The sequence below is a fragment of the Meles meles genome, chromosome 7, assembly GCF_922984935.1.
Source record: "Meles meles chromosome 7, mMelMel3.1 paternal haplotype, whole genome shotgun sequence".
Classification (NCBI taxonomy): domain Eukaryota; kingdom Metazoa; phylum Chordata; class Mammalia; order Carnivora; family Mustelidae; genus Meles; species Meles meles.
In genome coordinates, this window is record NC_060072.1 from 88,609,252 (window position 1) to 88,633,279 (window position 24,028).

The 24,028-nt window shown below is 40.9% G+C and overlaps 1 protein-coding gene across 4 annotated transcripts in view; it reads right to left on the minus strand.

The window, feature by feature from the left end:
* Positions 1-24,028, minus strand: part of TFCP2 (transcription factor CP2) — a 59,003-nt gene that overhangs the window by 17,485 nt on the left and 17,490 nt on the right. For all 4 annotated transcript variants that reach the window (XM_046012915.1, XM_046012917.1, XM_046012914.1 and 1 more), the window contains exons 2-3: positions 1,198-1,349; positions 601-677 (exon numbers count right to left, since the gene is read on the minus strand). In XM_046012915.1, coding sequence (XP_045868871.1) covers positions 601-677; positions 1,198-1,349 — 229 coding nt within the window. The remainder of the gene's footprint in view (positions 1-600; positions 678-1,197; positions 1,350-24,028) is intronic.

A 24,028-nucleotide genomic window follows, 5' to 3' on the forward strand; every position in this document is an offset into this window, starting at 1 on the left:
TATTAGCATGTAATATTCAGCTCAGCTCTTCGGGTATGTATGAAAAGCTCAGCAAGTTCCCTGCTTGCTAACCCACTACACAGCACTGAGGGTAAGCAGGGGTTATATCTATCAACTTTCCTTTTGTTATTCTTACTTTGTAGAGGTGGTTATTAATAGCCTTCCCGCTAACTTTTACCGCAGCTGACCAAATTTCTCTGTTCCAGTTGTGCTGTGAATTCAATGCTGTAAGTCTAGACTAAGAAAACTGCTATTTGCCTCCTGTTTTTCTTGCTACTAGACCACATATCCAAAGAAGACACTGGAGTTTCTCTAAAAATCTGAAGGAGGTCTCTCTATTCCACCCCAAAGAAGTTCACTGAACCGGGAGACTACTGGGACATGGAGTAGTAAGACTTCTGTCTTTGCAACTCTGAAAAGTCCATGTAAATGGAAGGGGGCTCACTCTCACTCCAAAGAAATAACAGTTTACCACTCTGCCAGCGAACTATAGTAGCTAAGAGACAGCACCAAGCCCTTTCTGGAAGCAAAAGAACATGACCCAAAAAGGGTTGGTAAAAGGATATTGTGCAAAGGAATGATTTACTCATTTTCTTTTACCTTCACCAACTTGCCATTAATTTCTGGAAGTTCTCCAAGTTTCCTATTGTCTAGCATACGAATTTCATAAGACTGTCCTGGAAGAAAAAGTAACTGTATATTATATTCATCATAAATTAACTTTGTAAGATTCAGAAAGAGTAAAATTCAGCTGGTTGAATATACATGAGTATAATATTATTAGTATTAGTAACAACTATAATCCTTTACTATATGCCAGACACAGTGCTAAGTGTTTTCATATGTGATATCATCAGTTGATACAATTCTCAAGAGTATTATCAATCCCATTTTTACAGATAAAGGAACTGAAACACAAAGAGTTTAAGTAACTTGTCCAAAGTTACATAATTGGTAAACAGAATTGGGTAAGGATTAGAAAGAAGGAGGGAGACAGGAACTAAAACTAGGCAGGTACACAGAAGAAGCCACTGATATATATCCAATATGACATAAAAGTGAAAAATCTCTGACATAAGACTTCAACTCTGACAAGTCACACTAGAAAGATGTACTTTTTACCATAAAAGTATACCTAATAAAATATCATCAATCCACCAATTTTCAATAATACTAACAAATAAAGAAGCATCTAACCTTGATTGAGATATGTCAGGGTTTCATCATGGAGTTTCACGGCTGGAGAGGTGGCAGCACAGAGCACATATTGAAAAGGCAGGATTTTATTCTCATTATCAGGGGGCAAACTTGACTCTTCTTGCTTAAAAATGGGCAATGCAAGGACATCACTGAAATACAGCAAACAACTTATGTTAACACCTAACAGTGGTACAAAAGTGGATTTATGTTGAAACACTTGAACTGCAATTTGGTTTGGAAAACTATGAACATTACTCACTTTGATGGAGTCTCTTCCCAAACACTCAGTTCAGATTACCTGCTGTGTTGTCCCCCTCACCACAACAACATGGGCAATGACAGATAGTCACTGCTAAAACAGTTTGGACGGGGGTTCCTAAAAGGGCTCTGAAAATTATACACAGAGTTCCAAAATGTCAAGTTAGGACACTCAGTAATGTTTTTGTTCTTCGAAGGGCATCAACTGCAGTTATCTCTAGAACTTTATCAGCTGGTCTACTCTAGCGACTAAAACAAGACTCAGAATTCCTAGAAGCCACTTGAAAAGGACAAATCAATAACCAGGATATATTTCAAAGTCAGCTTACATTCTGTGAACTACTATTAACGGAAAGTGCTGTGTTTCAGTCCCTCAAAGCCTTAGGCAAATCTTAGACAAGCTCTCTAGTCTTCACTCCTTCATCTATAAAATGTGAATCACATTTGCTGCCAAGAGTAAATATGTGAGAAAATATTTTGGAAACCATAAGAGACTAAAATTGATGTACACAGGACTAACAATAATTCTTCCTTATAAACTCTAGCCATGGAATAGTAGGAGAGAATATCCTGGCCCTATTCTGGAGACCTAAACTGTTGTGATCAACATTTGCCCCAGATCAAACTTTATTTTTTTTTTAAAGATTTTATTTATTTATTTGACAGAGAGAGAGATCACAAGTAGGCAGAGAGGCAGGCAGAGAGAAGGGGGAAGCAGGCTCCCTTCTGAGACGAGAGCCAGATGCAGGGCTCTATCTCAGGACCCTGAGATCATGACCTGAGCAGAAAGCAGAGGCTTAACACACTGAGCCACCCAGGTGCCCCCAGACCAAAGTTTAAAAGAATCTTAAGAGATGTACCAAATTAGGGGCACCTGGGTGGCTCAGTCAGTTCAGCATCTGTTGTGGGCTCAGGTCATAGTCCCGGAGTTCTGGGATTGAGTCTTGCATTGGACAACCTGCTTGGTGGGGAGCCTGCTTCTCCTTCTCCCTCTGCTCCCCCACCTACCAACATGCTCTCTCTCTTGCTCATTCTCCTCCTCAAATAAATAAAATCTTAAAAAAAAAAAGGGGGCGCCTGGGTGGCTCAGTGGTTTAAGCCGCTGCCTTTGGCTCGGGTCATGATCTCAGGGTCCTGGGATCGAGTCCCACGTCAGGCTCTCTGCTCGGCTGGGAGCCTGCTTCCCTCTCACTCTCTCTGCCTGCCTCTCTGCCTACTTGTGATCTCTCTCTGTCAAATAAATAAATAAAATCTAAAAAAAAAAAGGGGGGGGGGCGCCTGGGTGGCTCAGTGGGTTAAAGCCTCTGCCTTCGGCTCGGGTCATGATCCCAGGGTCCTGGGATCGAGCCCCGCATTGGGCTCTCTGCTCGGCAGGGAGCCTGCTTCCCTTTCTTTCTCTCTGTCTGCCTCTCTGCCTACTTGTGATATCTGTCAAATAAATAAAAAATTTTAAAAAAAATTAAAAAAAAAAAGAAAAGAAAGAGAGAGAGAGATGTATCAAATTCATGTAGCAAATTTCCAATTATCCCAAGACATGCCACAAAATTCTCAAAATAAAACATATTTTAATTCACTTATAGAATTTGTACCTGTACTCACTAGAACAGCTGATGTTAAAAAGAATGACAACCCAAATGTTGGCAAGGCTGTGGAGCAATCAGAACTCTTATTCTTCGCCAGCACAAGTGTAAAATAACATAGCCAATTTAGAAAAAGGATGGGATGTTTCTTTAAAAAAGTAAATATCTATCTGCCTTTGATGCAGCAATTCTACTCACAGGTATTTATCTAAGAGAAAAGGAAATATAAGTCCATTCAAGAATTGGGCAAAATGCTAATAGCATAAAAGCAAAAACTGGAAAGAATCCAAATGTTTGTAATTAAGAGAACGGAATGCACAAACTGGTATATTCGTACAATGGAATACCAGTCAGCAAAACGAAGGAATGCAACAACATGTATGCATCTCACAAACATAATACTGAACAAAAGAAGCTAGATACAAAGAATGCATAACGTACGGTTCCATTTCTATGATGTTCTAAAACACGCAAAGCTAAGAAGAACAGTGGTTTTCTGGCAGGACAGAGGTTGACTTGGAAGATATAGACAAGGGAACTTTCTTGGGAGATAAAAATGTTCTATAGAATGCTAAGTGTGTGGGCTACATGGCAATTCTTTCTTTCTATGTACCCTCAGCAGTATACATTCTCCCCAAACATTACAGAATCATCACATTCAGGCAGAAACCACCATTGACAGAAAAATGGCTGAACTCCTATAAATCTTAGAGACATTATAAATTCTTATTGGAAAACAAAATAAGCAGAAAATGTTCTGATTATTGTCCTAAGAATCCACATAGAAGTGATAAAAATTTAATGGCATAAATGCTTTATAAAGGGGGGGGGGTGGTTAGAGAAGAGAAAAGAAAGAAATTTCCCTTTCTGCTGATGTCTAAATAGCAAGGCTATATGTTATTAGTTGAATCCGGGCCCCTGAGATACAAACCAGTTGTTGTTGTTGTTTTTAAGATTTTATTTATTTATTTGACAGACAGAGATCACAGGTAGGCAGAGAGGCAGGCAGAGAGAGAGGAAGGGAAGCGGGGTCCCCGCTGAGCAGAGAGCCTGATGCGGGGCTCGATCCCAGGACCCTGGGATCATGACCTGACCTAAAGAAGAGTCCACTGAGCCACCCAGGCACCTCAATACAAACCAGTTTTAATGAAACCCAGGTTTTTTACTGCTAAAAAGTATTTCAAAGGCTAGAAAAGCAAAGGATGCTTTCCTCTCCCTGAGGTCTAGAGGTATGTGCTTTGCTCAAAGGGTTGGAGTTGAGTGGAGAAGGTGAAGAATTCTTCTTCCTGTCTATATTAATGTCAGGCAAAATATACTATGGATCCCTGGAGACTATATAAAACCGAAGCAGCACTGGGTTTTCTAGCAAAGGACTTCAACCCAGTTCTTCCACTTCTCAAAATCAGGAAGCTACCCATGTTCCCACAACAAACAGTACAGAAAATAAGGCAGTACACTGCAAAACTTCAGAACCATGATGCTAGTCTTTGGGAGACTCTGCTGCTTATCATTCTCAACAAGTATCTGGATACATGCCATTCTCAAATACACATCTGATGATTCCTTGAAAGATTAGTGAAGATTATCAGGAATCAAGGCAAATCGGATTTTGCAACATAGCAACAGCTCAACCTGTTGGTTTTTCTCTTTTCTTCTCAAATATTACTGCCTAGCAAGGTTAATACATAGCAAGAGTCCCTAGTTTTCTCAATATAATGTGGCGTTATATCTAATCCCTCATGACTAAGCAATTTGATGCTAAAATTTGAAAACTGATTCTAAAAGTTACATCTAAAATTAACTCAAAACAGCCAAACCAAATACACAAAACTGTATTTTCTCATCAGAGATTTTAAGATCCAAAAGCCTCAAATATATTTTAATTACTCATGTTCTTGCTACACATTTCTTTTACTCTGCTGTGGGAGCAAGAGTACCATTCAGTTCCACATTCCTAGAGATGGAGGCTGACGGTCACTGGTGAGCACAGTTCTAGGACAGTAACAGATTAAGTAAGCAACAATTTTAGAAATATAGACATCTGCTCCTTCTTAGAGGTAAACTGAGCATTGGTTAGGAAAACCCACTCTTGAGTTGTGGAGCCTAAGCAGTTATATAATTGAGCATGTTACTACATTCTCCAGCTGCTTCATGTACTTTTTGAAAGTAATCTCTGCACCCATTGTGGGGCTTGAATTTGTGACCTCAAGATCAAGAGTTGCATGCTCCACTGACTGAGCCTGCCAGTCGCCCCTGCTTCATGTATTTAATTCATTCCAATGAAACGTAAATTTTCTGAAGGAGTAAATTCTCTTTTCTGTGCTTAGTAAGTATTTGTTGATGTGGTTTATACTTTTATTTGCATTCTCCAAAATACTCAGCACATTTCTGCAGTCTGACAACTGACTAAATATTAGGATACAGAAAACTCACCTGATAATAAGACAAGTTGCGTATATGTTAAAAATGTGCATTGCTAAGTGGAAATTCATAGCAAGAGTGGAAACAGCAGAAAGCATCTAAGTGAAAGTAACAGAGGAACAGAAGCAAGACCAGGAGTGATATTTCCTGTATGTAACAGGGATACCATGAAGAGTTGCTTCATGGTCTCCTGAGGCATAAACTACTCTTTTGAGATAAGGCAGCCTCTGCATGGTCTGTAGGAATTCACAACTGTGCTTTATTTAATCTTCTCCTGCAGGCCTACCATCTGCTGAATCTCCTCTTCTAGAGAGCCTAAGAAGGGAGAGGGAAAGGTTTGATGAACTCTTTCTTCCTTGAGCAAGAGAAGCAAGTAGACAGGTTGTCCAAAGCATCAAAGAAAATTAGAAACTAACTTGGCATAAAATGAGGTCCCAAACTTCTAACTTCCCTATTTATGCCCTCATTTAGACTCCATCATAACGAAAACATCTGAAACAAAACACAAAATACCTCTATGACAGTCCTACTGGGAAAGGGCAAGAACTACAGTCTACTCATAAGCCAGCTTCAAGAGAAAAAAAAAAAAAAAAGTCCAGTAAAAAACTAGTCAGAACACCTTGAAAGAAGAGAGGAAAGCAGACTGATTTCCAGGATTTGTGGGAAGGCTGGCAGGGCAGATCAGGGACCTGGTAAGAAGAGATGGTCCTGTAAGTCTTAACACAAAGCCAGGGAGATGTCCTTATGACTGAGAAATGGTAAAATAAGAGTACTTTCTAGTAGGAGCCCTCTGTCACAAAAAGTAATAAAAGATTCCTATTATCTGAACATCTGCTGAAAAATCTCATTCAACTAAAAAGCAGCATATATTTTAAAAATTGCCTTGCTGGGGTCCCTGGGTGGCTCAGTTGCTTAAGTGTCTGACTCTTGGTTTCAACTCTTGGGTTTCATGAGATTGAGCACCACAATGGGCTTTGCATCCATGGGTATGGAGCCTGCCTGGGATTCTCTCTCTTTCTCTCCCTCCTTCTGCCATCTCTCCTCCCTAAAAAAAATCTGCCTTGGAGAGCCTGTGTGCCTCAGTCAGTTAAGTGGCTGATTCTTGATTTTGGCTCAGGTCATGATCTCAGGGTTGTGAGATCAAGCCCCACATTGGGCTCTGGGCTCAGCATGGAATCTGCTTCTCTCCCTCTGCCTCTTCCACTGCAGTGGGATGCTCTCTCTAAAATAAATCAAGAAATCAAGAAATCTTTTTATCTTTTTAATTTATTTATAATAAATTTTTAATTTTTTATTAATTTTTTAAAAATTTTTTTAATTGCCTTGTTAATTATTCTATCACCCAGAAGGCAGAAGAAATGAGTAGAATTTTAATTCTGAACTGAATTTGACCAAGAAGAAACTGCTCAGAAAAGAGGAAGTGGTGGGAACCTGAAAAGGAAGCCACTAAGCCAGATAGGTAAAAAGAACAAAGAACACAGCCAGGTGTGGTTCCTAGTGTCTAAGAGAACAGGCTTCAAAAAATAATGACAACAGGACCCAAGCATGAAATGTTGCCAATCTCGCATTATCTGAGATAGAGGGAAAAAAGTGGGGAGGTACGTAAAGAGACTAAATGGAAAGCTCACTGTCAGCTCAGAATTAGAAGGACACGCTCCCAAAAAATACATATAAAAGGAAAGAAACTATTTAAGAAAAAAGTGGCACTGACCTATAAGAAGTTTGAGCTGTAACCCAGAATATTCTGAGATTTACAAAAAGTATCAAGAAGGCACAGGTCTACTCTTTGATGTAAATAGCGTACTACTGATTAAAACACTAACATATTAATAATGAGTATTCGGGCAGGACACAGGGATCACTAGGAGCCATAACCAAACTTAACTCACTTTCCTTTTTTTAATATAGTATGACCAGGGAATGCTGTAAACATAAATACTTCTGAATTTCCAAGGTGAAACATACGAATTTTGTAATAGTTAATTGGCTTCATAGATCACTATATAACCATACTTAAAGAGTACAGGTAAGTCTAGAAGGTTTAGTGGTATGTCACAGGACCCTAGAGAAACCTGTTCTCTCCAACATTTTTTAAAATGATGTGGGGGATTTCTGGGTGGCTCAGTCACTTAAGTGTCTGCCTTCAGCTCAGGTCCTGATCCCATCAGGCTTCCTGCTCAGTAGGGAGTCTGCTTCTCTTTCTCCCTCTCCCACTCCCCTTGCTTGTGCTCTCTTTCCCTCTCTCTCTCAAATAAATAAAATTAAAAAAAAATTTTTTTTTAAATGACTTGGATGAGGACACTGAAGAGGATGATGATCAAATATGTAAATGATAGGATGAGAAAGCAAATATCCTGTAGGACAGAATCAACTTTTAAAGCAGGTCTAGGGGGCGCCTGGGTGGCTCAGTGGGTTAAGCCGCTGCCTTCAGCTCAGGTCATGATCTCAGGGTCCTGGGATGGAGTCCCACATCGGGCTCTCTGCTCAGCGGAGAGCCTGTTTCCCTTCCTCTCTCTCTACCTGCCTCTCTTGTGATTTCTCTCTGTCAAATAAATAAATAAAATCTTAAAAAATAAATAAATAAATAAATAAATAAAACAGGTCTAGGGGCACCTGGGTGGCTCAATAGGTTAAACCTCTGCCTTCCGCTCGGGTCGTGCTCCCAGAGTCCTGGGATCGCGGCCGTACAGGGATCCCTGCTCAGCGGGGAATCTGCTTCTCCCTCTCCCTCTGTGCCCCTGCCCCTACTCGTGCTCTCTCTCTCTCTCTCTCTCTCTCAAATAAATAAAAAGTCTTAAAAAAAAAAAAGTAATTCTAGGGGCGCCTGGATGGTTCAGTGGGTTAAGCCTCTGCCTTCAGCTCAGGTCATGATCTCAAGGTCGTGGGATCAAGCCCCGCATCAGGCTCTCTGCTCAGCGGGGAGCCTGTTTCCCTCTCTCTCTCTGCCTGCCTCTCTGCCTACTTGTGATCTCGCTCTGTCAAATGAATAAATAAAATCTTAAAAAAAAATTAATTCTAGTTGGCTGGAACAGGAGGCTAAATCTAACGAGGTAAGATTTAGTAAGGATGAATATAATGTCATGCACTTAGAACTAAAAACAGCAAAATGGGCCAATATATGTGAGATAGACTAGGGCTTTTAAAAAATCTATTTCAATGAGAAAAATGGCATAACATGGCTGCCAAAACTTGCTGATAGCAGGTTTCATTAAAAACAAAGTCTGATAAAGGAAATGACATTCATCCCTATGCAAACCAGACTACACTTGAGTACTATGCTTAGTTCTGAGTGTGAAACTTTAAAAAAAGAGGACTTTAAGGGGCACCTGGGTGGCTCAGTCAGTTAAGTGTCTGACTGCTGGTTTTGTCTCAGGTCGTGATCTAGCCCCGAGCTGAGCTCTGCACTTAGTGTGGAACCTGCCTGTACTTCTTCTTCTGCTCTTCCACCCGATCTCTCTCCCTCTTATAAATAAAAATAAAATCCTTTAAAAAAAAAAAGAGAGAGAGAGAGGACTTTAAAAGTGGCTCAGTGGGTTAAGCCTCTGCCTTGGCTCAGGTCATGATCTCAGGGTCCTGGGACAGAGTCCCGCATCGGGCTCTCTGCTCAGCAGGGAGCCTGCTTCCTCCTCTCTCTGCCTGCCTCTCTGCCTACTTGTGGTTTCTCTCTCTGTGTGTCAAATAAATAAAAATCTTAAAAAAAAAAATCTAAGAAAAGAATGAGGGGACCTAGAGTCATGCCATTTTAAGAGTAAGTGAAGGAAAAGATGATGTTTTTCTAAAGCAAAGTCTTGTTAGGTCTGCTCCATAAAGAGACTTAATCATCAGTTCAGAGTTGGACAAGTTGACCTTTTAAAAAAAAGTCCTTCAAATCAATTCTATTATTTTATTATTCTAAAAAGAATAACTGTTTTGAGGCTGTTTGGGTTTTAGAAGCTGCACTGGGATAAGCTTAGGGATCCTACAGGTTATTACAAAGTACTAATTGGTATACAGTAGCCTCTAGTAGACAGGAAATCTTACTATTTCCCTGTGATTATAGTCCAACGTAGATTCTACAGCATCTGCTATACAAGGCAGCAGTCGAATGGTAACTATACAAGCCTATATATGCTGGCTAGACCAACTGGCTTGTAAACCTGTCTATACATTTTTTTTTTTTAATTTCATTTTGATCCTTGTGTACTTGCCATGACAAAACAAGGTCTAAATGAATCATCATAATGGCATGGACAACATCTAGGCATGCAAACTCTTCTGTATAACAAATCCAAAAGACTCATCGCTGTAATTTTCTTTAGCAACAGACAATCTCTAACAATGGTATTCCCCAGACGCTTGGGTGGCTCAGTGTTAAGCACCTGCCTTTGGCTCAGGTCATGATCTCAGGGTCTTGGGATCAAGTCTGGCATCCGACTCCTTACTCAGTGAGGAGTCTACTTCTCCCTCTGCCTGACACTCCCTCTGCTTGTGCTCTCTCTGACAAACAAAATCTTTAAAAAACAAATGGTAGAGGGGCGCCTGGGTGGCTCAGTGGGTTAGGCCACTGCCTTCGGCTCAGGTCATGGTCTCAGGGTCCTGGGATCGAGTCCCGCATCAGGCTCTCTGCTTGGCGGGGAGCCTGCTTCCTCCTCTCTCTCTCTGCCTGCCTCTCTGCCTACTTGTGATTTCTCTCTGTCAAATAAATAAATAAAATCTTTAAAAAAAAAAAACAAAAAACAACAAATGGTAGGGGTGCCTGGGTGGCTTAGTAGGTTAAGCCTCTGCCTTCAGCTCAGGTCATGATCTCAGGGTCCTGGGATTGAGCCCTGCATCGGGCTCTCTGCTCAGCTGGGAGCCTGCTTTCCTCTCTCTCTCTGCCTGCCTCTCTGCCTACTTATGATCTCTCTGTAACTAACTAAATAAAATCTTTAAAAAAAAAAAAAAGGTATTCTCATTTAAAGTCAAAACATACAAAAGTTTTGAATTCTTAGAAAAAGCCCCCCATCTTATTTAGCCAAAGATGATTCTAATGAACTATGCTCTCAGAATACACTCTTCTGGGATGCCCAAGTGGCTCAGTTGGTTAAGTGTCTGCTTTTGGCTCAGGTCATGATCCCAGGGTCCTGGGATCGAGCTCCACATTAGGCTCCCTGCTCCATGGGGAGTCTGCTTCTCTCTCTCCCTCTCCTTCTACAGCTTCCCCTGCTTGTCCTCTCTCACTCTCTCTGTCAAATAAATAAATAAAAATCTTAAAAAAAAATACATTATTCTAAACTAGGTAGGAACTAGCTGTTAAGTAGAATACAAGTTTCCTGAGGTACTGGTAACTCCCTTTTTAAAAAGAAAACTTCAATATTTCATTCAAATATTTATTGAGTAGCTATTAGTCCCAGGTAACTATTCTAAGTATTAAAACTATGTATCGGGGCGCCTGGGTGGCTCAGTGGTTTAAGCCGCTGCCTTCAGCTCAGGTCATGATCTCAGGGTCCTGGGATCGAGTCCCGCATTGGGCTCTCTGCTCAGCAGGGAGCCTGCTTCCCTCTCACTCTCTCTGCCTGCCTCTCTGCCTACTTGTGATCTCTGTCAAATAAATAAATAAAATCTTAAAAAAAAATAAAACTATGTATCAATTTTTAAAAATGTAATTATTTTCTTTCTTCTTTTATTCCCCCTTCCTTTGATCTTCCATGTTTCAGTAATAGGCAATGAGTGGTACAAACGTTGAGTCCCTGCAACATTTTTAATGCCAAGTTTATGACATCGTCTATTCCCCATCCTGTACTCACTTCTCCCTAACCAATTTACTAAGTTCTTTTTCATTTATGCTTAACTTACACCTAAACAGTTGCTAGACATTTCCTATCTATAGCAGAGCAAATGCTGAACAGAGCGTGGGGGAGAAATGAAAATAAATGAAATCCAGATGATCCAAATGTAGCCTTCTTTTTGTTGCTGTTATTGTTGGTAGGCTGGTTTTTTTTTTTTTTAAGCTGGGCGGGGTAGAGGGGGAGGGAGAGAGAGAATCTTTTTAAAGATTTTATGTATTTATTTTAAGAGAGAGAGCACATGCACACACACTTGAGCAGAAGGGAGAGGGAGGGAAAAGAATCCCAAGCAGGCTCCACACTGAGCTTGGAGCCAGACTCCAGGGGTCAGTCTTAGGACTGACTTAGGACCCAAGCAGAAATGAAGAGTCCAACGCTTAATAGACTGAGCCACCCAGATATCCCAGAAGTAACCTTTAAGGATAGTCAGCTTTCACTTTTGTGTTTTGGGGAATCTTCCTGAATGATTTCACTCATATCTGGAATCTAAAAAACAAAATGAATAAACCAACAAAAAAAGCAGAATCAGACCTACAGAGAACAAATGGATGAGAGGCTGAAGAGAGGGAGGGAGGTGGATAGGCAAAATGGGTGAAGAGGAGTGGGAGATACAGGCTTCCAGTTATGGAAAGAATAAGTCACAGGAATAAAGGCACAGCACAGTGAATACAGTCAGTAATATTGCAACAGTGTTGTATGGTGAGGGATGATAGCTACAGCTGGGGGGGCACAGCATAACATACAGAGTTGAGTCATTGCATTATACACCTGAAACTAATATAACACTGTATGTCAATTATACTCAAATTTCTAAACTTTAAATAAATAAAAACAAGTTAATGCTCTAAAAACTACACTGCCAATGAAGCACACTTATTTTCACTCTTCTGGGAAAGAAACAGTAGTAAAGAATTTGAACAATATGGTCAGATCCAAAGAATAAGCAACTTGGTAAAAAAACGAAAGTGAAAGACAGTAAGAGAAAAAGAGAGAAAATAAATGTGTATAATAATCAGTCTGCCCCATTATGAGAATGATAGGACAGCTACCTCTTTTCCTCCGTCTTTTCCACATGCTCTAGTCCTATGGCTTTCGATTTTTCTTTTTTCTTTTTTTTAAAGTATTTTATTTATTTATTTGTCAGAGAGAGAGAGAGAGAGAGAGAGCGCACGGGCGCGCACGCACACAAGCAGGAGGAGAAGTAGTCAGAGGGAGAAGCAGGCTCCCTCCCTCCTTGCTCTGCAGGGAGCCTGATGTGGGACTTGATCCCAGAACCCCAGGATCACTACATGGGCCAAAGGCAGATGCCTAACTGAGGCACCCAAGTATCCCTCAAATTTGTCTGAAAACCATTTACATTAAGTAAGTCATTTAGGGGTGGGGGACAGAGGAAAAGGTAGAGAGAATCTTAAGCAGGCCTGAAGTGGAACTCGATCTCACAACCCTGAGACCATGACCTGAGGTGAAATCAAGAGTTGGATGCTTAACTGAGTCACCCTGATACCCCAAGTAAGCCATTTTTTTAAACGATTTTTTTAATTTATTTATTCGACAGGCAGAGATGACAAGCAGGCAGAGAGGCAGGCAGAGAGAGAGAGGGGGGAAGCAGGCTCCCTGCTGAGCAGAAAGCCCGATGTGAGGCTCGATCCCAGGACCCTGGGATCATGACCCAGCAGAAGGCAGAGGCTTTAACCCACTGAGCCACCCAGGCGCCCCACCAAGTAAGTCATTTTTATTTTTATTTTATTTTTTTTAAGATTTTATTTATTTATCTGACAGACAGAAATCACAAGTAGGCAGGGAGACAGTCAGAGAGAGAGGAGGAAGCAGGCTCTCCGCAGAGCAGAGAGCCCGATGTGGGGCTCGATCCCAGAACCCCGGGATCATGACCTGAGCCAAAAGCAGAGGCTTTAACCCACTGAGCCACCCAGGCGCCCCAGTAAGTCATTTTTATATTACGACCCAGTACAAGTGTCTACAGAACTGAAACAAGTTTCACAAAATAATACTTATTAATGTTAGTATTTTCTATTTGACTTTTTTTAAAGATTTAATCTATTTATTTGACAGACAGAGATCACAAGCAGGCAGAGAGGCAGGCAGAGAGAGAGAGGAGGGAAGCAGGCTCACCACCAAGCAGAAAGCCCGATGCGCGGCTCGATCCCAGAACACTGGGATCATGACCTGAGCTGAAGGCAGAGGCTTTAATCCACGGAGCCACCCAGGCTCCCCTTGACTTCATTTTTTAAACTGTTGACCACAACCAGCAGTTTGGTTTTTTTTTTAATTTTATTTATTTATTTGACAGACAGAGATCACAAGTAGACAGAGAGGCAGGCAGAGAGAGAGGAGGAAGCAGGCTTCCTGCTGAGCAGAGAGCCCGATGCAGGGCTCGATCCCAGGACCCCGGGATCATGACCTGAGCCGAAGGCAGAGGCTTTAACCCACTGAGCCACCCAGGCGCCCCCACAACCAGCAGTTTGAAAAACTCTGCTGCTCATCTTTTCCTCAAAACTCTACACTAAAGGGGCACCTGGGTAGCTCAATTGGTTAAGCATCTGCCTTTAGCTTCGGTCATGATCCCAGCTTCCTGGGACTGAGCCCCCATCGGGCTCCCTGCTCTGCGGGCAGCTTTGCTTTTCCTTCTCCCACTTCCCCTACTTGTGCTCTCTCTTTCTCTGTCAAATAAATAAGTAAAAATCTTAAAAATCAATACTTTGCACTACATTAAATTATTTTGCAGTCCCTTTATCAGTATTAAAAAAACAAATATGGGATACCTGGGTGGCTCAGTTAAGCATCTGCTCAGGTCATGGTACGAGGGTCCTGGGATTGAGCCCTGAGTTGGGTACCTGCCAGTGGGGAGTCTGCTTCTGCCTCACCCTCTGCGAGCCCCCCACCACTGATGTGCTCTCTCTCAAATAAAAAAGTCTTTTCCTTTTTTTTTTTTTCTTTTTTTGGTGGACAGCAAGACAAGGTTTATTGAGCGATAGTAAAGTGATAGTACAAAGCTCCCGAGGAGATTGGGGAGCTGAGAGGTTCCCCTAAATTAAAAAATCTTAAAAAAAAAAACAAAACTAACACAATAAAAGACAAATCTTTCAGATCAAGTTGTCATTCAGCTACTTAAGAACGGGGATAGTGGGGCGCCTGGGTGGCTCAGTGGGTTAAGCCTCTGCCTTCACCTCAGATCATAATCCTGGGATCAAGCCCCACATCAGGCTCTCTGCTCAGCAGGGAGCCTGCTTCCCCACCCAACCTCTCTCCGCCTGCCTCTCTGCCTACTTGTGATCTCTGTCCCTGCAAATAAATAAATAAAATCTTAAAAAAAAAAAAAAAGGGGGACGCCTGGGTGGCTCAGTTGGTTAAGCCGCTGCCTTCGGCTCAGGTCATGATCCTGGGGTCCTGGAATTGAGTCCCGCATCTGGCTCCTTGCTCGGCAGGGAGCCTGCTTCCTCCTCTCTCTCTGTGACAAATAAATAAAATCTTTAAAAAAAAAAAACAAAACAGGGATATTATCTACTCTGGGAGATAATTAAATATTTATAAACTCACACAGACAGTAAACACAGACGGTATTCAAAGGAAAGGTAACTCTTCCTCAACTCATTCTCAATAGTTCCCCTTAGCTCTCTCATTTTTAAACTCCTATACACTAACTCTCCACTGCAAAGTAATAGAGAGACTGCCAAATCTAACGGCCAGCATGTTCGCACTGAAAGCTGTCTTAAAAACTGTAATCCCCAATCCTGCTTTTTAAGTCAGAAAGTATTTGGAAGTAAAATAGTAGTCAAGTCATTTTCTGCCTCAACTTGTAGACCGAATTACTAAATTAAAGGAGTCAGATCTGTATTAACGTGTTAACGTTGGGTGAATATTAACAATCAACGGGGGGCCCCCGGATGGCTCAGCTGGTTAAGCAATCGCCTTCAGCTCAGGTCATGATCCTGGAGTCCTGGAATGGAGTCCCAAATCGGGCTCTTAGCTTCACGGGGAGTCTTTTTCTCCCTCTGACCTTCTCCTCTCTCATGCTCCCTCTCACTGTCTCTCAAATAAATAAATAAATAAAATCTTAAAAACAAAAAAACAATCGATGGCGGGGGTGAGCAATGGTTCAAACACCTTTCCAGGCCAGATCCTGGGCCAATTAAATCAGAAGGGGGAGGAGGGACTGTGAGCTTAATTACTAAGTGCTATATCTTAATAAGCCAGGGTAACAGGTTTGATCGCTGTCATTTAAGATGACCACCTCTCTATACCAAAATCTGATTTTACAGAGGTCCTCAGTGAGCCATCTTGAAACAGTATCTCTAAGGGAAAGGGAGTTTGTTCAAGTCTGTGCTTATGTATCAAATCCAACTACTAGGGGGAAAACACTCAGCTTGACATTGAATCACTAAATCTCTTCAATCTCTCTCTCTTTTTTAATTTATTCAGCAAATAGTCTTTGAGCACCTACTATCTTCTGGGCCTATTTTAGGTGTCAGGGATCGAACAGTAATCGAGTTGCAGATGAGGTCCCCTTATACAGTACTGCATTACTGTCTAAGTTGCTATCTCTGCACAGCAATGAATCATACTGCATTATTCTGTAAATACCTCCTGCTTTCCTACATTCCAGTTCATTGTCCTTACAGTATTACAAATACTCAAGTAAGCATAAGTGAATCCTTTTAAAATATAGAGCAAAAATGATATAACTCAAGAAGGCTTAGTATATCTCTAGCAGGTGTTTTATACAGCTCTGCCCTGAGTAGCGTAACCCCATTACACCCGTCCAACTTCAAACCTGGAGTACAGACTGTCTAGCCAGTAGGACATTAAAATGCCAAGTCGGCAGTAGATAAAAACACCATTTCTAGATTTTATGCTGATACTGTCCCTGATAGAGAGATTGGTCATCTGACAAGTCTTTCTTTAGAAACAGTATTTCTAGAACCTTTTCTAGATCTCCATACGGGGCTTACTGTTCTTTAAGCATTTTAAGAAGTACTCCTAGATATGAACCACTCTGTTTCTTCACAGTTATGAGAGACCAGCGGTTTGAAAGTTGTCATTCATGATGTGTATCTAAAAGTTTACCCCAAAATGAAGTGAATTTCTCTCCCTCCACCCCAGTCTCTGAATCTTCATTTCTACCTCACTGAATTATTTGCCAATTACAACTTATTTATACTTCTATAAGCAATGTGCTTTTTATTTTTCCTTTAGCTTAGGAAGTCACTAAAAACTTCTCACTTCAAACCTGCCTGCAAGTCTTATTTTGGAAGCTGAAAAGTATCTGACCAATGTCAGATACAGATCCACTTCCATAAAACTTGTAAGATATTACAAGTTTAATCAAAGAAATCTGAATCAGCAAAGCCCTACCTCAAGAGATTTGCCAGATATAGGCCTGCTTTCTCAGTTTTTTTCCTACATTACAGGATTAGCTCTTACCAGCCTATAATCTCATTAAGACCCTGCTAATTGAAAACATCACCTGTGGCATCATTAGTACCAGCCTCTTTTATTAAATTTGAAATTACAGATTCTTCCCATTAGGGATGGATGGCAAGCTGCAACAGTATTTATGGGTTATATATTCCAAAAATCTGACACTTTTGATACAGAAAGTGGAACTCCCGTTTCAGTATTCAAAATCTGCTATCTACCATCATAGTAAGGGCTACAAGGGACCAAGGGAAACCACACTTAGAGCCAGACCCTTATGGTGCTGAGCCTCAAAACTCCTTTTCGGTTCCAAATATCTACCAGTTTTCTTTTTCCCTCCTCCAGTTCAGCTTCCCTCCCTCCTCATGGGCAAGCCTCACTCACCACCTATCTTTTGGGGTTCTTCTGCCTTGCCCATTCCATCATCACTACCAAGCCTAGTTTCAAAGCCCTCTAATCTTCCTCACCTCCCATCCCACCCTACAGTGAAAGATAAGCATGGATTTTTTGTTTTCAAGGCTTTAACTGCTAATGACTTCTGGGAAAATCCTAGAACTACCAGAGCATGAGTCCTAGGAAATGGTAGAAAGGCTTGAGCTATCGCTCTCCCCTTCATGTTCACAGTGGTAAGAAGTACGAAAACTGTTCTTTCTTCAGACCATACTTTTGATAAAAGCCCAATATTCTAAAATGGCCAGCACTCCCTGGAGGTATCTCAAATTAGGCCTGGTGATGTAATCAGAGCAGAACTGTTATTTGCTCCCTTTCTTTTATGGATAGTAGTTAAACGAGAGTAATTTGCATTTCTAAAGATATGCAGAGCAGAAGATACCCAGTTCACTAGGCTTCGCCCCTTCTCAGGAATGATAACTAGCTTTTTATCATTATCCTCCACCTGCCGAATAACCTTCAAAAATGTAAAGCTAAGGGGGCGCCTGGGTGGCTCAGTGGATTAAGCCGCTGCCTTCGGCTCAGGTCACGATCTCAGGGTCCTGGGATCGAGCCCCGCATCAGGCTCTCTGCTCCGCAGGGACCCTGCTTCCTCCTCTCTCTCTCTGCCTGCCTCTCTGCCTACTTGTGATCTCTCTGTGTCAAATAAATAAATAAAATCTTAAAAAAAAAAAATGTAAAGCTAAAATGTCAGTACTCTGTTACAACTCTTCATCACTTCCCTGAGAAATCGTGATAAAGCACCAGCTCCTCGACTGGGCTCCCAGGGTCTTTCCCAAGTGGACCCAGTTTACCTTTTCATGTCTCATCTCTCATTATGCACCCCACATCTCTGTTCCCCTTTTAAAAGCTCCAGCCAACAAACTGTAGTTCCTTTCCCTTGTTCTCCTTCACTCCCCCTCAGATACTGCCACAGATTTTTTTTACACATAAATTCACATTTAACCCATATAATAATGCTGTGGGGCAGGAGGAACTGCCTCCCCCTCCCTGTTTGCCAGCTGAAGAAACTGAGACTCAAGTAATATGAGATGTTAAAAATTTGCCAAAGGTTACACAACTCATGAAGAGCAGATACAAATCCAAGTTTATGTATCCATTCATTCAATAAATACTTCTGTGAGCACTTCTATGCCTGGCTGGCACTGTTTCATGCAGTGGGGAAACAGTAAACAAATTCTATCCACATTTTGTCCTTTATTATTACTCAATGACTGGCATAAAGCAGCACCTGTTCAAAATATTCCTGCGAGCAGGGCATCGGGATGGCTCAGTCCATTAAGCCTCCAACTCTTGATTTTGGCACAGGTCATGCCTGATCTCAGGTTGTGAGATCCTGCCCCTGCCCCCAGGAGCTCATTAATTCTCACACATTTATGGGGTGCCTGGGTGGCTCAGTGGGCTAAAACCTCTTCCTTCGGGTCAGGTCATGATCCCAGGGTCCTGGGATGGAGCTACGAATCTGGCTCTCTGCTCAGCAGGGAGCCTGCTTCCCTTCCTCTCTCTCTGCCTGCCTCTCTGCCTACTTGTGATCTCTGTGTCAAATAAATAAATAAAATCTTTAAAAAAAAAAAGAATTTGTTAAAAAATATTTTAACAAAAATCACCTTATTCTGATGACTTCCAAATACACCTACTAGGTCCATACTCCTACTTTGCACTCTAGATTTAAATATTTAAATACCTACATAACTTTACCTCCTTGATGCCCCCCAGGGATATCAAATGGACCAGATTCAAAGGAGAAGTCTTGATTTTCCCACCCAGCCTACCTCCCTGCCATGTTTCCCAGCCTTGTATTGGATGGTAATATGATCAAACAAAATGCTCAAATTACGGGCACCTGGCTGGCTCAATCAGTAGAACATGTGACTCCTGATCTCTGGGTTGTGAGGTCAAGCCCCATGCTGGGTGCAAAGATTACTTAAATATTTATTTTTATTTATTTATTTAATTAACTAGGCTCCACGCACAACATGGGGCTTGACCTCTCTCAAATACATTAAAAAATCAAACAAATATTTTTAAAATCACAACAGTAATAATAGCTACCATTTATTGAACATTTACTGTTTGCTTGATGCTGCCCTAATTATTTATCTATTAACTCATTTAATATTTATAATAACCCCATGAGGCAAGAACTATTATTATCTCTTAAATTAAAGCAAGAGAGGTTAAGTAACTTGCCCAATCCTGATGGAACCAGAATTCAAGCTCCTAAATCTGGTTCTAGAGCGCACTACACTGGACTGCCTCTTGCAAAAAGGAGACTAAAGATATAGAGATCCGTTTAAAATTAATGCAACAGTCCAAGTAAGAAATGAGAATCTGGGGGGCGCCTGGGTGGCTCAGCGGGTTAAAGCCTCTGCCTTCAGCTCAGGTCATGATCCCAGGGTCCTGGGATCGAGCCCCGCATCGGGCTCTCTGCTTGGCTGGGAGCCTGCTTCCTCCTCTCTCTCTCTCTGCCTGCCTCTCTGCCTACTTGTAATCTCTATCTGTCAAATAAATAAATCTAAAAAAAAAAAGAAAAAAAAAAAAGAAATGAGAATCTGAACCAGCAGTGAGAGTAGGGAGACAAACGGGATAAATTCAAAAGATATTTAGATAAGAGACCTACATAGAGTGCTGTATCATGTTCAAGAACTGAAAGACTGAATATCATAAAGATGTGAATTTTTCCCAAATTGATCTACAGATTCAATTCTAATCAACAGATTCAATTTGACAAGTTAATTAAAAAATGTGTACCAATAAACAAAGCCAAGAAGAGCCAAGATACTTTTTTTTTTAAGATTTTATTTATTTATTTTAGAGAGACAATGCACCCACCCAAGACGGGGGAAAGACCAGAGGGAGAAAGACAAGCAGACTCAGCTGAGTGGAGGCCAATGCACGACTTGATCTCATGACCCTGAGATCATGACCCGAGCCAAACCCAAGAGTCGGATGCCTAACTGACTGAGCCACCCAGGCACCTCCAGCCAAGATATTTTGGAAGAAGAACAAGACTAAAGATTTACTCTGTCAGATATCAAGAATTATTTCAAAACATTAGTAATTAAGACATCATGGAATTGATTCAAATTAACCCATATAACAGTATACAGAGCCCATAAAACAACCCTACATATAGAAATTTGATTTATGACAGAGGTGGTATTACTGATCAGTGAATAAAGTTTGGGCTTTTCAAAAAATAAAGTTGGAAAAAGTCAACATCTATATGGGAAGAAAAGTGGAATTGGATCCTTACCAACACCCAGTATGAAAATCATTATTTTTTTTTCCATTTTATTTATGAAAATCATTATTTTTAAAACTTAATTTTAAATGGATTAAAGACTTAAGCATGAAAAATGAAAATGTAAAACTTTTATTTATTTTTTAAAAAAGATTTTATTTATGTATTTATTTGAGAAAGACAGAATATGAGTTGAGGGGAGGTGGGAGGGGGCGCAGAGGAGGAGGGAGAGGGAGAGAGAATCTTGAGCAGACTCCATGCTGAACACAGAGCCCGACCTGGGGCTGGATCTCAGGACCCTGGGATCATGATCGGAGCTGAAACCAGTCTGATACTTTACAGACTGAGCTTCCCAGGCACCCCAGAAATATAAAACTTTTAGAAGACAATAACAGGAGAATAACTCTATGGCTTTAGAGTAGGAAGAAATTCTTAAATGAAATAAAAACTATACACCATAAAGGAAAAGATTAAGTTATGATACACTAAATTAAGAACTCTGGAACCAAAGACACAAAGTGAAATGACAATCCATAAACAGGGAGAATACCAGCTATACAGATAACTGACAAAAGATGAAGACTCAAAATATATTTAAAATTCCTGGGGCACCTGGGTGGCTCAGTGGATTAGGCCGCTGCCTTCGGCTCAGGTCATGATCTCAGGGTCCTGGGATCAAGTTCCGCATTGGGCTCTCTGTTCAGCAGGGAGCCTGCTTCCCTCTCTCTCTCTGCCTGCCTCTCTGCCTACTTGTGATCTCTCTCTGTCAAATAAATAAATTAAATCTTAAAAAATATATATATATATATATATTTAAAATTCCTATAAATGAATATGATAAAGACCAACCGCACCTCCCACCAATAAAACCTGAATACTCACTTCCCAGAAGAAAACATGAATGGCTAGTAAACATATTGAAAAGGTGCTCACACTCAAAGGTGAAAGACTCAAAAAAAAAAAAAAATCAGGAAAATACAAATAAAACCACAATGAAATTCACATCCACTAACTGCCTACTTGTGATCTCTCTGTCAAAATAAATAAATCTTAAAAAAATAAATAAATAAAATCTTAAAAAAAAATTAAAACACTGACTAAAGAAGTATTAGTTAGGATGTATAATGACATAAACACTTAAACTCCTAAGTGTATCAGAGAAAACAATTCAGTATTATTTTGTATAAAAATACACAAACTTCATAATCCAGTAATTACATTAATCCTACAATCCCTCTGCCTTGAATATCTTCTTTCTCCATCTCTGCCATGACCAAACCTTACTCTTCTTTCAGATGCCCCTTCAGGAGGTAAAAGTAGTATTTTTTATGCTCTGAACTCCTACAACACTTTGTAAGTGCTTGGGCGTATCACTTTCTAGCCTGTATCATACCTATTTATATACATGCCTTATCTTCTCCAGCAAACTGTAAGCAAGGAGAGACAAAAACCTGCTTGATCTCTCTTTTAATCCTGTAGCAGTAGACACAGCACTGCATAGAGGAGCATATCATAAAGACTCAAAGCTACACAATCAAGCTGTACAAAACCTAGCATTCAAAAGGCACTCAGATATTCGTGGAATGAAGAAAAATCTGCTGAGGGACTGAATCAGCCAAGGCTTGATGAGCATACAAAGCACGGGCTAGCAGTGAAAGGAAAATCAGAACATCAATCTGTGTATCTGCAGTCCCCAATCTATTTCTCTCCCAGATTCTACTCTATGATGCATCAAGAGAACCAACCCTCAGGCACAATTGGGAATTACACCAACAAGGGGGACAAAAAAGGAGGGCAGGGTAGGAAGAGGTGGAAAAAAGAAAGAAGGTAACAAAGTAGGCGAAAGAAGGAATGGCAATACTGACTGGAGCTCATCTTTCCTAAGAATTATGAGAGCAAGAAACTATAAGGAAGCAAAGAAAAATTTACAGACCTTTGGTTAAAAAGGCAATGAATGAAAGGACAACTTAAAAAGATGAGGGAAGTGGGGCACCTGGGTGGCTCAGTGAGTTAAAGCCTCTGCCTCTGGCTCAGGTCATGATCTCAGGGTCCTGGGATTGAGCCCTGCATTGGGCTGTCTGCTCGTCAGGGAGGCTGCTTCCTCCTCTCTCTCTCTCTCTGCCTGCCTCTCTGACTACTTGTGATCTCTATCAAATAAATAAAATCTTAAAAAAAAAAAGATGAGGGAATCTAGCCAGCAATTGTTATGCGCTGGACACTTTTTCACTTAAATTTATAATGCAGTATTTCAGACATACAAAAAGGTTAAAAAAGTATAACCAATATCTATGTACACTCCACTCAGTTTAAGAAATAGAACACTAACAGTCGAAGCCCTCTGTATTCTTCTTCCATTATATCCCCCTCCAACTTCCAGAGGCAACAGTGACCTGAATCTGGAGTTAAACATTCTTACTCATTTTTAAAAAATACTTTAAAATACTTTTGAGAGAGGAATATGGAGCAGCAGACCCCTGCTAAGCAGGGAGCCCAATGAAGGGCTCGATCCCAGAACCCTGGGATCATGACCTGAGCCAAAGGTAGGTGTTTAACCCACTGAGCCACCCAGGTGCCTTACACAGTACTTTATATTTTTACATAGTGCCATTTTTTCAAAGTAGTGATAAATTTTGTGGCAAAGGGAGGAATCTCACCTAAATACACTGTCCATCACAGGAGACCCAGAATAAAAGGGAAAATAAAGGAATGGTCAGTAACAACTGACCAACTCTAAGACAAAAAAAGATGGGGATTTAGAAGATGGATAGGTAATAGCTGAAGAGGGAAAAAGAGAAGGCAAGCAGTAGTGAAAAGGAATCATAGCAAAAAAGAACAAAACTCAGTTTTAATAAAGAGAAATAGTTGCCCCAGAAACCGCTACACTAGTTGCTTTTAAAACAAAATAATGAGTGAGTGAGTTCAGTTCACACACCCAATAAATCCACACAAACTACCTATTAGGTACGCCCTTCTAAAACACTAGGGGTTAACTGCCTTCCTTAACTTTATTCCCGAGTTAGGGAAAGAGGCAAATAAATGAGTAAGACATCAGAGGTTCAGAAAAAGAGCAGGGGAGAGAAGGCAGAGCAGTGGTGAGAGGGAGGTGCTTGCTATTTTATGTGAAGCTGGCTACAGAACCTCTCTCTGATAAAGCCACATTTGAGGAGAACCTAAAGGAAGTGGGGAAAGTAGAAGGCGGTTTCAGAAAGAGTAACAGTAAATGCAAAGGCCCTGAGGTGGGAGTGTGCCTAGCATTTCAGGAATTTTAAGATGGCCAGGGGTGACTGGGACAGTGCAGGCCATGAGAAGAGTTCATACAGACAGGATGACCAGACCTGCTCCGTGCAGGTCAGTACCAGAACTGAGGTTTTAATTCAAACCGAGATGCAAAAATCACTGGAGAGCTCTCAGGAGAAAAGTTAAAATGATGTGCTCTACATTTTATTTCATTTTTTTACTATGTTTTTTTGTTTGTTTGTTTTTTATTTTTTATTTTTTTAAGATTTTATTTATTAATTTTGACAGAGAGAGATCACAAGTAGGCAGAGAGGCAGGCAGAGAGAGTGAGAGGGAAGCAGGCTCCCTTCAGTGCAGAGAGCCCGACGTGGGACTCGATCCCAGGACCCTGAGATCATGAC